Source organism: Seriola aureovittata, chromosome 4 (genome assembly GCF_021018895.1).
Source record: "Seriola aureovittata isolate HTS-2021-v1 ecotype China chromosome 4, ASM2101889v1, whole genome shotgun sequence".
In the NCBI taxonomy this organism is placed as follows: Eukaryota; Metazoa; Chordata; class Actinopteri; order Carangiformes; family Carangidae; genus Seriola; species Seriola aureovittata.
This window is the reverse complement of record NC_079367.1, coordinates 24,945,098-24,959,782: the sequence shown is the minus strand read 5'-3', so window position 1 is coordinate 24,959,782 and position 14,685 is coordinate 24,945,098. Positions and strand designations below refer to the sequence as shown.

The 14,685-nt window shown below is 39.4% G+C and overlaps 2 protein-coding genes across 2 annotated transcripts; one reads left to right on the top strand and one right to left on the bottom strand.

The window, feature by feature from the left end:
- Positions 1 to 421: 421 nt before the first annotated feature.
- ttc36 (tetratricopeptide repeat domain 36) lies at positions 422 to 2,389 on the top strand. The gene is made up of 3 exons (XM_056374439.1): positions 422 to 579; positions 809 to 997; positions 2,040 to 2,389. Exons 1-3 carry the CDS (start codon positions 474 to 476, stop codon positions 2,306 to 2,308), a joined length of 564 nt encoding a protein of 187 aa, XP_056230414.1. The 5' UTR covers positions 422 to 473; the 3' UTR covers positions 2,309 to 2,389.
- A 53-nt stretch (positions 2,390 to 2,442) lies between these two features.
- Positions 2,443 to 12,874, bottom strand: LOC130167801 (F-box only protein 40). Its single transcript, XM_056374296.1, has 4 exons — positions 12,821 to 12,874; positions 7,063 to 8,950; positions 5,740 to 5,747; positions 2,443 to 3,380 (listed from the first exon to the last, which is right to left on the bottom strand). The coding sequence occupies exons 1-4, from the start codon at positions 12,872 to 12,874 to the stop codon at positions 3,198 to 3,200; spliced, it is 2,133 nt and encodes a 710-aa protein (XP_056230271.1). The 3' UTR covers positions 2,443 to 3,197.
- Between the last annotated feature and the right edge of the window lie 1,811 nt (positions 12,875 to 14,685).

Genomic DNA, 14,685 nt, shown 5'->3' with positions numbered 1-14,685 from the left:
CTGATACTATTTTTTTTATGTGTGTGTATTTTGAGAGTATGGTGTTGCTACTTTTACTTAAGTAAAGCATCTGAATACTTCCGCCACTGCATTTTTTTTTAGTATTCAATAACTATAAGTCTCATGAGGTTAGGGCAGCATAGTAAAAATGTGATCATCACTTTGCACTGAGCAGAAATCATCAGATAGTGTAGCTCTGGTAACATTTTCACTCTGTCTCTCCCCCTCCATTATACCAGCAGCTCTGCAGCATGCACTTCTACATGGTCCAAATTTTTGAGTTAATGAAATACAGATGTGGGCCAGTGCAGGCAAATCTCAAAGTCCACCTCTGCTTCCACCCCCTTCTATGATTGGCTGCTAGAAATGGCAGAAGTAAGGGGAGGGAGAATTCTCCACCCAGCTGTAATTTAGGTGTCATGGTTTTCCTTTTTTTGCCATCTTTCTCTGCTTTCTTTACAGAAAACCGTAAGATGGCCTCAGCACATGACAGAGCTGTACTCCAGGCTATATTCAACCCCACCACCCCCTTTGGAGACATCCCTGGCCTGAACCAAGAGGAGGAATTAATTGATGATGGTGAGCGTGAGCTCCTGACTTGATGTGTCTCTACATATCATGTCACGGCTTTTTATGTTTATCATTTCATAGCATATTGAATTTATTTGAACACATTCCATTCCTAGACTAAAAAAACATGACATTTTAATCCAAGTTGAGTTCTGGGTGACAGTTCTGTGTTTTCCTTGCCACGGTACCTGTCAATTGAGTTTGAGTGGTTTTCAACCTGTTTATCTCCCCCTGCCAGACAGTGGCTTTGACACAGAGTTGCTGAAGCAAGTGAAAGAGTTGGAGATGTGGGGTGTTTCGGCAGCAGAGGCTGGGGATTTGCAAGCTGCACTTCAACTGTTCGGCAAGGCAATCCAGATCCTGCCTCAGCGAGCCTCAGCCTATAACAACCGGGCACAGGCCCTGCGGCTGCAGGGGAACACAGCAGGTACATGCCACAAATTCAGTAATAACTCTTTCCATAGATACCGTAGTGCAAGGCCAGCATGACACCGTATCAGAGCTTTGTCTAACTGATGCACTTTGTCAACAGTGTTACTGTACAGACTCTTGGTTAGCCTTGTGTTAGCATATTTTACCTGCTGTCTGTCACAAGGTTGTAGGCTTGTTTACCGAATGTACAGAATCATCTCAAAGTTTAAGCATTCCTTGTGTCTGCTTCTTTTCATTTACTCCTTTGATATTTAGGAAATAAACATGAAATAATAGCTTTTCCAGTATTTTATATATTGATAATATAATTTCATTGCAGAAATAGTAAATGCAATGGATTACAGTTAATGTTTATATTACAAGCATTCTAATTTTTATTACTTGGATTACCGCTTTGGAGTGGGTGAGTATTGCTGTGGTGTTTTCATGCTCACTCCCAGTAGATCACTCTGTCAATCACACCACGTATTCAATACTGTAACATCTTTTTTACTTGCATTGTCTGATTCTAAAATTGGAGTTTCTATCTTTAGGTGGTGCCTTTCAATTTGTCTGTAACCTGGTGCCAGTTGTTTTTCTTCCAGACTGACAAGATCTTCAGAGTATTCTCAACAAAACAGCAGCATGTCTATTTAGAATGACATGCAGTAAATGTGACATGAACTGCACATAGGCTGAATAGTGGCAGGATAGTATTGTGATCCTGCATTCATCTGAAAATGCCATTGTTTATTTATGAAAATAGTACAGGTATTTAGATTACTGTTGTACTTTTTGGATGAATGAAAAACGTCAGGCTGTCAGGTTCTATTCAGTTTCGATAAGTGTGTGGATTACCATATATTTCTTAAACATTTGACAGCATAATTTGCACTATTTGGGGGCAAATTAATTTCAAGAAAAATCAGCTACATTACTCCGAATGAATATTGCAATACATTGACTTTAAGGCCAGATGAATTAGCCTATAAAACATTACATATTAAAAATCAACTTTCCAGACGTGTGTGCCTCACAGAGCTCTTCTCTTCTCTCAGGAGCCCTGGAGGACCTGGACCAAGCCGTCTCTCTGAGCGGCAGCACTGGACGAACCGCCTGCCAGGCACTGGTGCAAAGAGGGCTTTTACGTAGATTAGCATGTCAGAATGATGGAGCCAGAGAAGACTTTGAGAAAGCAGCTGCACTTGGAAGTGAATTTGCTCGACAGCAGGCTGTGGTTCTTAATCCATATGCTGCCCTGTGCAACAAAATGCTCTCTGAGGTGATCAACAAACTACGTAACCCTGAGGCGTCTGGGATGCAGTAGTTAATGTCAACAAATTTGTCTCCTGTACAACTTTTCTGTCATGAAGTCATTGTTTAATAAAAGAACATTTGTAGCTTTTAATGTCCCTTTTAATCTGAATCTGAGTCTGCTGCTGCAAAATGAATTAGGCCAGATGCAAGTCAGATTTATTACACATAATGTCAATGACACACATACATCACAGTCCTCTCATTTTTCGTAACAAAGATAGTCTAAATAAAGAAACAAAATTCTTAGTGTCTCCTCACAAAGCATGCACTGCTCTATTTAATCAAATATGCCATATAGGACACGTGATATCATGTTCAGCATTCAAATGCCAAACTTGTTTCATGAGGTGACATCATTCCACACAGAAGAGGCACTTCAGCTTTTATCCAGTAGATGTCAGTCTTGTCATATTGAAAAACAGTCAACATCAGCAACATCTAATAAAACTTTTTTTTTTTAAACAATGCCAATAATGAAATAAGAAAGAGAAATAATAACGAAATGCAAATTACTTGATTCAGAATACGATACAGACCCCTCTAAAACTCACATTAAGTGTCCTCTGAGGGATTATTCAAATTTAATTTTCTCTCAATACTCTTAAAAGCACTACATAAATAAATCAACCTTGAAGCATTTTTCCTACTTACAGGCAAAAACATTTATGGAGATGTTCCAAAAAAAAAAAAAAAAACATATTCACATATACGGTATCTGTCTGCAGGGGTTCAGCACAAAACAATCTCTGAATTCCCATCTGTTTCCATACAGTGGCTGTATATGTGGAGGCTTTATGCACTTTGCAGTATTGTGGGTGCATACATATCACATCTGAGTGATTCCTAGCATGGCATTGCTCATGTTGTGGTCTGCCCACTGAGCTCTGGGGCCATGAGCATTATCTCTTATGCTTTACTTCCCCATGTTTGTCTCTGACCTCTCCCAGGCAGGCTAAGACCACTGGCTCAGTGCGTTCCTCTCTCTGGTAGAAGGAGCAGGTTTTCAGGTGATCGGACATGGAGGGAGCGTTGCTGAAGCTCCATCTGTCCACAGAGGAAAACAAAGAGCTGAACTCCCAAGCCTGCAAAACACAGAGACAGAGCTGAAGTAGGTTTAGGAGGCATCTGTCAGCTGTATTGCAGCTGTATGTCCATGAGGATAAATGTTTTTTAATATCCATGGAATCTAGATCACAGAGTATTTTTATCACATGTCAGCGCATGATGTTATTTCTGTATTCGTCCATCATAAATTTATACAAATTATGCCCTTCATTGGGGAGCAAATACCCAGCTGTCACCCACACATTCTTATCAATCCTGTGTTTCCATGAATGATCACATATCTGACTTGTTATGGTAGCACTGTGTTTACTGGCAGCGAGGGCCATTCCACATCACTGACATCATCGACACGCTCTCTGTCCCATGATCACTGCAGTACAGAAATAGTAATTGTGAAAGTACACAATAACACATTTATACCGTATTTATCCTTTATGCAGATTTTCTATTCCAGCAGAGAGGTAATGTTCAAATACTGTATGTAGGTTTGTTTATTTGACAGCAGAATATCTGAAAAACTAATGAAAATACTTAGTTAATTAGTGGAAAATTAATCAAATAGCACAAGAAAAACTTGGTCTGGTTTCCAAATTTTTTTAGATAAGATTGATTGACATAAACAGCCACTACTTAATGCAGTTGCAATTAAAATTTGATGACGTGCACTCATCTACAGTACCTCAAGGAATCCTGCACATTTGATGGCGTTTCATGTATACATGTTCAGCAAAATAACAAATTTAAATGGTCATAGCTCTGTGGTCATTAGTTAGTTTCAACCTCATTTCTCATAATTCCAGACAGGATTTAGGTCATCTCCAAACACTGAGGCAGCTGCAGGAGCATCTGCAAGGCTCAGACTACTAGACCAGTGGGCGTCCTCATGGCCTACTGGTCTAAGCCAGACGGTCCAAGGTCTAGCTTAGTGGTCTGATGTAAACAAAGCACTCCTGGTTTAAGTCTAGCTGTTGCAAAGTATAAAAAACATAATATTGAATGGTTGCTTTTGTATCACTCTCTCTTCTTAACATATGTCTTTGCATATCTGACCTTTCATACATTGTCACTTGGTCTTTTGTATTGTTAAATTGAGTGTTTTATGTTGTATTGTCCTGCTGAAACTTGTAACGGTGACATTCTGGAAAGAGGTTGCTAAACATGGGTGTAGTGCTGTGCTGTCGCATATGTTTCTAATTTTCTAAGGTTATGTAACCACTGTTCTTACAGTGGTAAGTTTACATACATTAGTCAGCTACAACTGACCACATGATCAAATGTTAGACTGACTCTATGAATAGTTTAGGATGTCATCATGTTGCAACTCATTTAATTACAAAAACACCTGCTTACAGTAATACTGCCATTGAGGATTATGTCCATATTGTCTTAATACCGTGTAACATCTTGTGATCAGTCTGTGAAGACCATATGCACAGCCACACAATTGAAATAGAAATATGGTTATATTCATCGAGCCTCACCACACACAATATACAAAACCAAAAGACAGGTTTATAGCTTCACACATCATTACCACAGTCCTTGTTAGTTTTCTTTGCAGTGTAGTGAACTGTATGGACATAATTCACCACAATTGGTAGTTTGGTGTGCTGTATGTCCTCTACACAAAGTTATTCTTTGTTCTCTTTGGTGTCATGTCAGTGAATAGGGTGACAGAAAGAAGGCTATTCAGGGTGAAGGACTTATTTTGGGGTTTGGGGGCAACTCCATGTTTTTCCAGCTTCTGCTGATTTAATAAAAAGTCGCACACATTCCTGCAACAAGAGAAAGAAATTGTCTGCCACTATTTTCCTGCAATTTCTGCAGTCACTTACAGAAAACACAACTATGGTTTGTTTGGTTTCGAAATTTGTTTATTGCTATGTTTTGACACTGCACTACATATTTTTCATTGTTCTGTCATTATCAGTTTTCTAATGGAGCGATCAGCTAGTGTATGCCTCATTTTAGTTGGTCATTTAGTTGAAATAATGTCTTGTTTTGTCAGTGCTATGTTATGTTAGGAATACTATTTGATTTACCTCTATTAATGGCCTACTTGTTGACTAAATTTGCTTATTTTCATTCATTTGTATTTTTAGCATTCCCAGTGGGTAGGGGAGATCCTAACCATCTGCCTAGTGAAATTGCCAGGAAGATTGTTTCAACTTATCCTCTGTCATTCCGAGATGTTACTGAGGATCAAGTAGTGGTTATGACTCTTGTACAAGGCAGCTGCAGAGCAGAGTTGACAGTCTGAGGTGAGGGGAAAACCTCCCTTGACCTAAAAAAGACAGGCATCCAGCACAAGTGAGGGAGAAGAACTACCTTCCAAGACAATGAGACCAGGTACATATGGCTGTTTAAATTAGCAACCAAAGTGACTGCCACCAGGTGAAACCGTAGAGACTCAGAAACATACACAAAAAGAATTGAAGAACACACACAAAAACAGAAGCAAGGACACCAAAACAATAAAGAAGAGAAAATAGTGGAAACTTTCTGCACTCAAAGAAAAATCATAATAAGTGGAATGGAAACTCCTGTTCTGGTGAGAGAGTGATCATATCTGTTTCACTCACTGGTACAGATGTTGGCTGAGGATCTGTGTCAAGTAAATGTGGAAGAGTCGTTTCATAGCCCATGAGAAGAAGAGCAAAATAGGGGACATCCTATATCAGGCATGGAAATCCCCAAAGCAAAGCATCAAGGTATTGATCTTCCCAGATCCCGCACCATCCATCGTTGTGTCTGGTACGTTTAATGTGTGAATGTAGCACTACGTTCGAGTGCGCCTTTAATAAATCCAGACAAGGGGACCAAAGAGGAGAGGAATGAATCTAAGAATCTGCACTTCATCAGTCTCAAGGTTCTTTCATTGATCACAAACATTACAGACTTTGAATGGAGAGAAAGGAAGGCATCACTCACTCACACACAGTTGCTCTTTTTCAAGACAGTTATACACAAGTATAACCAAATGTGTTCCACAAACCATTTGCAGGTGAATTGATCAATAAATAAAATTTGTTGGATAGTTAATATGCTAATTTGTATTGTTTAAATGTTCAAATGCTCTATTGCAGATTCATTCTGCTATACATTTTATTTTATTTTTATTGTAGAAGAAAATCAACATGTGAGACGTATAAATGATGCTTAGCTCAGCTGTCTAGTTACCAGACCACTGGCACCAAAGTCAGAGAAGAAAGCAGCATTTCCTTTTTCCAAGCATCCTCAGATGGCCTCACATGCAGCTGCTTTTTGATAAAGTAAAAAGTAGTAAATTTCCGGTGGCTGCTCCAGTGGGAACCAATTAACTGTTCCCAACATGGCTATGATTTAGTTTGTAATATTGCTAGAGAGTCTGGAGAGTGTTTACAATGCAGCAGCTGTCATGCTGTATGAATGGCGGAAATTTTCCAATGACAGTTTGCAGAATGTTGCCAGATAGTAAAGGGGAACCAATATAGAAGTTTTGCCTAGTGTTTTCTTTTCTTTCCCTGAGTACAAGGTTCAGATCAAAGGAATATATGACTTGGATTGGCAGTGGTCATTCAGTAAGATAAATACTTAAAGTTATATGATAGAAATTCAAGAAATTTGTACAAAACGATACATTTTATTTCATGATAGAAATAAAACAAGAAAATCTAAACGATAAATAAATAAATAAAAGGATACTTGCTTTCTTTCGACATCTCCAGGAGCTCCCCCCATGGGAATATGTCTTTTTCTCCCACTTGAGGGAGACCATCCCTCTCTCCTGCAACAACATGGCACACACCTCTCTCATCAGATGGGAGACCTGGGACAGCTGAGATAATGTAGAACTGTCAAGGTAACCAGCAATGTGCTGAAGAATCTCCAGGGGCAGCCTGCTCAGCGGATCCAGATTATGTGCACCATTTCTCTGAGGTCTGGAGGTTTTTACATCTTCACAGAGGGGTGAAGGGACTTGGGGCCGGAGGACAAAGGCGCTGGCATCTTGGGAGAATTTAATTGTAGCTTGTTGGCCTGCTGGCTGTAGCCTTGTCTGGGTGAAAGTACATCCGAGGTATGCTAAGGGGCAGCGTTGTTGTAACCAGCCGCTCAGAGAGGCCTGTATGTCAGAGTGCACATTCCTGAAATGAGAGCGGTACTCATCACGGCGAAAGAAGTGGCCACACATGTAGCTGAAGGCTGAACTTGCTTTGTTATGCCTCCTGGTGACAGACTCTGCTTCAACATGTACATAAAGACCAGGAGGTTTGTCTGCTATGACATCGGCAAGGGATGCATCTGTTTTGAACGGAGCAGAGCAAAAGTTGTACGTTTGCGTTCCTATATCTACATAAAGGCCATCGATCCCCACACTCTCAGAGATTAAATGTCCTTTCAGCTCCTTTTCCAGGGAGCACAGGAGCGTGGAGTGAACCTCATCACACTTTGGAAGGTCCTCGACTGACAAGCCCAAATCTGCAGTGTCTACACTCTGGTGTACGGTCTTGGCTTTCAGTGTAGGGTCCTTCAGGTGATTGCGCTTTGCTCGATAGCTGGTAGGAACGTTGAATGAGCGGACAGTTTTAACCTCGATGGGCTCCAGATTCCCATAAACAAAATCCTTTTCTCTCGGGGTGCAGGCTGCAAGTTGGCCAAAGTTAATCAACATTGCCCCATGGTGCACCAGATACATGTTATAGTCTGCAATGTTGACTTCTTTGCCTAACCTCTCAAGGACCCCATCTTGCCATGGCGCAAGGCCAGTTGCACCGTTCATGCTTGAAGCAGCAGCAGCAGCAGCAGCAGCAGCAGCGTTCTCTTGGTTCAGGTGTGAGTTTCTTGTCTCTCCCTGACAGTTTAATGATTCTTTCTCTTCCTTTTCTTTTCCCTTTTCTTCCTTCTTATTTAGGTTTTTGACAGTTTGCTTGCATCCCCCCATCTCTTTTGCAAATATTTTCTCCCAGGAGCTGTAGTTCTGAATGCTCTCCACATCCCCGCTCTTTGCCAATACATCCCCCTCCTCTTGACCAAGTTCTTTTTCCTCCTTTCTTGTACAGCTATTTTCTGTAAATTCACCATAATCTAAAGAACAAGCCGCTTCCTCTGCAGGCCAGTTGACCCCAGCAATGATATCCTGGAGAGCAGGGTCCTCCATCATCAGCTCAGGAAAAATGTTTTTCATTTTTATGGATCGAAAGAGAAGCTCTTGGTCCCTGAGAGCCATAGCAACATCGAGGTGCAGCTCAGTTTGAGGTCTTTCTGAAACATTTCTGTAGAAGGTCAGATCACTCTCAGAAACAGGCCAGCGGTTCCACTCCTGAGAGCAGCAGACCACGCTGGCCGGACAGACCTCCAGGTGTTTGGCCAGCCTGTGGCGCAGCATGGTGAGGGGACAGCCGTAGTTGACATTGAGGCAGGGGACCGTCTCATTCGGACAGAGGAGCTGGTGCTCCTCTTGCTTACACATATGGAGTGTGGCGCCACAGTTTTTACGACACTTGATGACCATGCATGACACAGAGATCCGCACGGGGACCTGACAGTGGACATTGTAACATTTGTCACAGTGCTCATGATGCCCCACTGACGTCTTTCTGCTCTTCATCTTCAGAGAAAAAAAATGATTTAAAAAAATAGCAGGGAGGTTAGTTACATGTTTTGCATACTGTTACTAATTAAAAGCTAAAAGTTATGTGACAATCTCTCTCGTATATGCTGATTTCAAACAGTGAAAACAAATACATTTATCGTTGTAGTTTACCAACAGAGAAACATGATAATCTGAGAAGAGTTTAATGTAGGAAACATCATTTGCATTTGCATCATTGCATTTTTGAACTGTATGTAGAAACTAATTACTTGGAAACGAAGCTACCACCATGAAACATATTGTTATTATACAAGTCAGATGAACTGAGGAACTGAGGAATCAAAAGAAAAACAATACAGGGAATTTTAAGGTATATCCTGCAATATACACTTTGAGTGCATAAACAATAACAATTGATTTAAATTAAAACAGTATAGTTATACAGTAGATGAAAAATAAATACATTATCTTTTATGTACAATGAGGAATTCTTCAGCTCAACAAAAAAAAGTGTCAAAGAAATCCAGGTTTTAGTGAATAAAGTCAACAACAGGAACAATAACAGTAAAAATTCTCACCCTTTGTTCCTCTGTGCCTGTCACCTTGTATTTGCTCGCACCTCTGAATAACCTCTGCACTGTGTCTGGACATTATAAATAGACACAACAGAGGGGCAGACAGGCCAGTGGGACGGGGCACCATTGTCACACAGCCATTAAGAGGCAAGGTCAAGTTACAGCCTCGACCACTGCTCCACTTTGAGAGGGTGGTGATAATAACAGGTAATCCAAGTTCTCAACAGTTTAACTACCGTATGTTCAAAACCATCAGAATCTTAAAGCGTGCAACACGTTGTCTTTACGTACATTACACTGTCAGCTTTTGTATTCTATTTCAGTCAATTGCATGTGTTTACATTTCCAAAATTATAACAACATTTGAAAATAATAATTGATTGATCAAAATAAAAGCACTTTCTAAAATATCTTTTTACAGATGGGTTTCTCTGATCATCACATTTGTTTCTAGAGGTATGAAATTATTAATTATAGGTGATCATTTCTTTTAGTTTTATTATATACAGTGCTCCAGTGTTTGATTATTTCTAGTGTTATACTAGACTTCTTTGTCTTGATCAGTGTCCTCCACTAGATGTCAGTCACACGCTTTCGAAAACTCAAACATTTTCTCCAGCAGCTCTCTGTGCTGTCAGAGAAATTTCACAACATGGATTAGATAAATTCTTTTGGGTCACAATGTAAGATCAAAAAAGGGTATTTTTCATGATGTTCTGAAAATGTCGGCCAATTTAAATTCATCTCAGGTGTCTCCAGTCTGAACTGAAAATTGAGACAGTTTTAGGACCCCTGTGTAATTTTTTTAAGGGAATTAGAGGGAAACAGTTTCATCAGATGATGTTTTGGTTCAACATAGGAACTGATGTATTGTCAACACCTTGTATCATTTATGGAGGTTTTAGTGAAATAGCTGCCTCTTTTAATGAAATCACCATCCAGTGGTGTCAGAACATTATTCTCTGCAGCTCTACAACAGCAATAGTTTGATTGTACCTGATAATGGCTCATTATTTGTCGACTCCTACAATGTGTGGTACTGATGTCAAACTACAAAATTATATATAGAAAATTGCACACATTTCAGACTGTGTTGTTTGTCATTCATGTCATGGTGCCTCTTTCATTCGTTTGCAGAAAATACAGTGCTGTGCAACATAATGGGGCATTGATCCAGTGTAACTAGCTTTAACTAATTACACCCATTTACATTAAGGCTGGCAGAACTATCACCCCCTTCATTCCACCACATCAACCTGCAAACACCTCCTGACACCTATTTTCTACCCTGTTTAAAATGTGCTGGATCCACAAACTGCAGCTGGAAGTCTTCGTGCAAGGTTTTTTTTGTTGTTTTTTTCCACCTGGCACAGATTACAATGAACAGCTTATCAGATGCAACTGCTTTGCTCTCTATAGGCTCTGCAATCAGCATACATTTCATCAAGAGAGAGACAGAGATGGAGAGTGAGCGAGACTTCAGTGTAGAAAAAAATACTTTCTATTTCAGTGTCTTGTTGCTATACAACAGCAGCACAGCTGAGGCCAGAGAGTTCTATTGTTGGGGTTTGATCAGTCAAATACAGTTTTTTAGTGCTTTAAAGCAGGTAGGTTTTTTAGTGCTTTAAAGCAGGTAGACAAATGGATTAGTTCTGTAAAACTCCTGTTAAATGTATTAATATCATTTTCAATGAACTCTGGTTTGATGAAATGTTGAAACTTTATTCATGCATACTATTGGACTGCAATGTCCCAGACAGACCATGTACTGTAATTTGAGTTTTAAATTCAAATGACATAATCTGTACTATCAGCCAGTGAAACTGCAATTCAGGATAATATCTGGAATCCTGATGAACTGTTCTAGTATTATTGAGTATAGTGGGTGTCCTCAGCCATATAAACATGCCAGTTTTAAAGGAGCAGTTCAGCATTTTGGGAAATATGCTTATTTACTTTGTTTATTTATATAGCACCATTCAGACACATGGGAATTCAAAGTGCTTTACAGAGGCACAGGAATACATTAAAATGGAACATTAAGATGACATTAAAACAATAAAAACTAATTTGAATAAATAATTTATTTTTTTAAATACATCAGATCAGTTAGGAAACTTAGGACACCATCTTAAAGGAGTGTTGTAGTGATAAAATACATTAACTACAAGCAAATGCACAAGATTAAAAAGATATTATGTATGTGACTTATTGCTAAGATGCAGCAAACAGTGAGCTGACAGTTTCAGCAGATCTCAGGTGTTCAGGAAGCTTGTTCCACAGGTGGGGAACATAGAAACTAAACGCTGCTTCACCTTACTTGGTTCTAATTCTGGGAACACTGAGTAAACCCATCCCAGATAGCATGAGGGATCGGGGTGCTTTGTATTGTACAAGTAGACCAGAGATGTTTCTAGGCCCAAGACCATTTAGTGCTTCATAGACGCGTACTAGGATTTTAAAATCTATCCTCCACTTTCTTGGTGTTAGTGAGACAAGAAGATCAACACAGCTCTCACATATTTCCAAACATAAGGTTATTGCCAGAAGCTGGTTAGCTTAGCGTAGCATACAGACTGGAAACTGGGGGAAACAGCTAGCCCACCTCTGTCCAGAACTAACAGAATCCACCGACCAGCACCTTTAAAGCTCATTAATCGACACATTATCTTGTTCTTGTTTGCTTAATACACACAAAACTCGAATGTAAAAACAATAGATTGTTTGCTTCTAAATTAATTTTTTTATAATGATTATTACTTTCACAAATATGCAAAATTTGTCATAAATGACTATTATATGACCAAAATAAATGAAATTCTGAGTTTTCCCAAACTTTGAAAGACATTTCTCCCATGGAAAAGAGTCATTTTCAAGTTTTACTAACAGATTGCAAAGTAACAAGATGTTTAGCAGAACATGGACGTCTCATTTAATAAAATTCATCGCAACACTCAGCTTGATCTCTTATGCAACCTGGCAGCTCAAAAAGGGGATAATTACAGCTTGTCCATTTTCTGTAGCGCGGATTTGAACAATTCTGAGGCTACAGGTTAATGATTCATGCAAGCTCCATATCATTTAACTCTAATTTAATGTTCTGAAATGTGACTGGACAGCTTTAGATGGCGGAGAGAAAAAAAAGTCAAACTTGATTAATATTCAAGGAATTCAAAAGCTGTCAGCACACAGCAGGACTGATAAAAACATCACTGGTTTCAGGTTTTATATTGAAGGATTTCCTGTCTCCACCAACACACCAGTGACAGTGTATCCTTACATGGTCTACAGAGATTTCTATAAATCTCACCCAATTCTCTAAGACTTCCTTCTTATTGCCATTCCTCTTAAAGATTGCCCCCATTTTGGGACTTTCATCTATTTTATTATACCTGGTAAAACATACAGTAGATTCAGGAAGTATTCAGACGCCATCACTTTTTCTTGTGTAACAGCCTTATAAAAGCCTTTCCCCTCATCAATCTACACTCAATATCCCATAATGACAATGCGAAAACAGAAGTTTAGAAACTTTTGCAAATTTATCAAGAAGGAAACACTGAGATATGACATTGACATAAGCATTCAAACCCTTTACGAGCACACACCACTGGGACAACACTGAGAAAAATGTGCTACTGCTGAATTTCCAAATCGTGTTGGTTCTGTGTTTATTGCAGAGCTCAGCCCAGCAGAGGCCTATAAATAAGATGCAGACGACTATGGAAACGTCTAATGAAAATGAAAATGTAATAACTCAAAGCTGAGGTACTGTCTGAGTTTGAAACTAAAGGAAATATGCTTATCACAACATTTTTGCCTTTTGATTTTGGCTCATTCCAAAAACACATCAATTCCATTTTAATATTAATAGACTTACGATAGGTCCTCACCATCCCTTAAAGATAATTTCAAGGTCATAACACCACATTGTGTTGTTATGATGAACATGTTGCTTATTTACACATCCAGCAGTTACGGAAAAACATTATCATTAATTTGGAGCCATGATTGTGTCCGTCTGATTAATTACATGTAATATCCCTTCTCCTTTAGCTCTGTTTTTAGTCTTGAGGGAAATATATCCTCTTTAGCAGCTAAATGCTCCACTATGTTCCTCAGCTATAGCCTGTCTGCTGCTTGGTGCTGAGCAGGTGGGTGTACATTGGGTTTTTTCACTGAAAACAGCTGCATGAAGCAGCCAAAAACATCCTGCCAAAAATCATCCGGCCAAAAACAACGCTAAAATGAACCAAAACAGTTGTGGCTGGACAGCTGAACAATGAGCTGAAACTCACTATGAAGCTGTGAAGCCAAGGAGAGCTGCAGAGGCGAATGGTAATTCTCTGTAGGTTCATTACTATTGACCCCTTTAACATTGTCATATTGTTTTCACACTGTCATTTGATACATTGTTATCATAAAAATGTTGATTATAGCTGCTTTAAAGCATGTGTATTAATCAATATGAAATGCTGTTTCACGCGTGGTAAAACCACTTGTGCCGTATTTGTAAGGGCTTGTTCTTCTCAAGAAAGTATTTTTTTACTGAGTGGACAAAGGTCTGTTCACCTCATTAAAACCATAAACCATCTCCATCATCCTGAGGCGCTAAAGTGTCTTTAACCTGACACTGCAAATTACCGCACAGCTATAGGATACATTTAATGCTATGTGCCTTTGGGTGAGTATTGTACTACGAGCCCCCTCTGGACGACATATTGTAGCACACAGTACATGGTCAGCCAAAAATAGGAGAGAAAATGCAGATAACCCAACTTCACACCCAGTTTTCACTTCCTCATTATGCAGCCTCCCTCCTCCCTTCCCACTTAATTAAGAGGGTGACATACACGTTTTCTTTTAAATCCCTTTGCAGTCCAACTCTCAAGCCTCTTCTCTGACCTGACTGAGTAAAAACGAGACGGTTTGCTAACCCTGGCCAATGAACATGCAAATGTTTATGGGCATATCAATTTAGCTTCCAGCCTTTCTGCACCCAATATTCTGCCATTAATTACAAAGACTAATTAAAAGTACCTTGTAATGAAGTCTGTGTAGGTTCCCCCCAGGGCAGGGTACTTTGTGTCATTTTGCATCATTAATTGAGAATATGCTGAAGAATGACAAAATCTCAAAAGTTGCAAATGAGACATTTCACTCCACTTGTTTTCA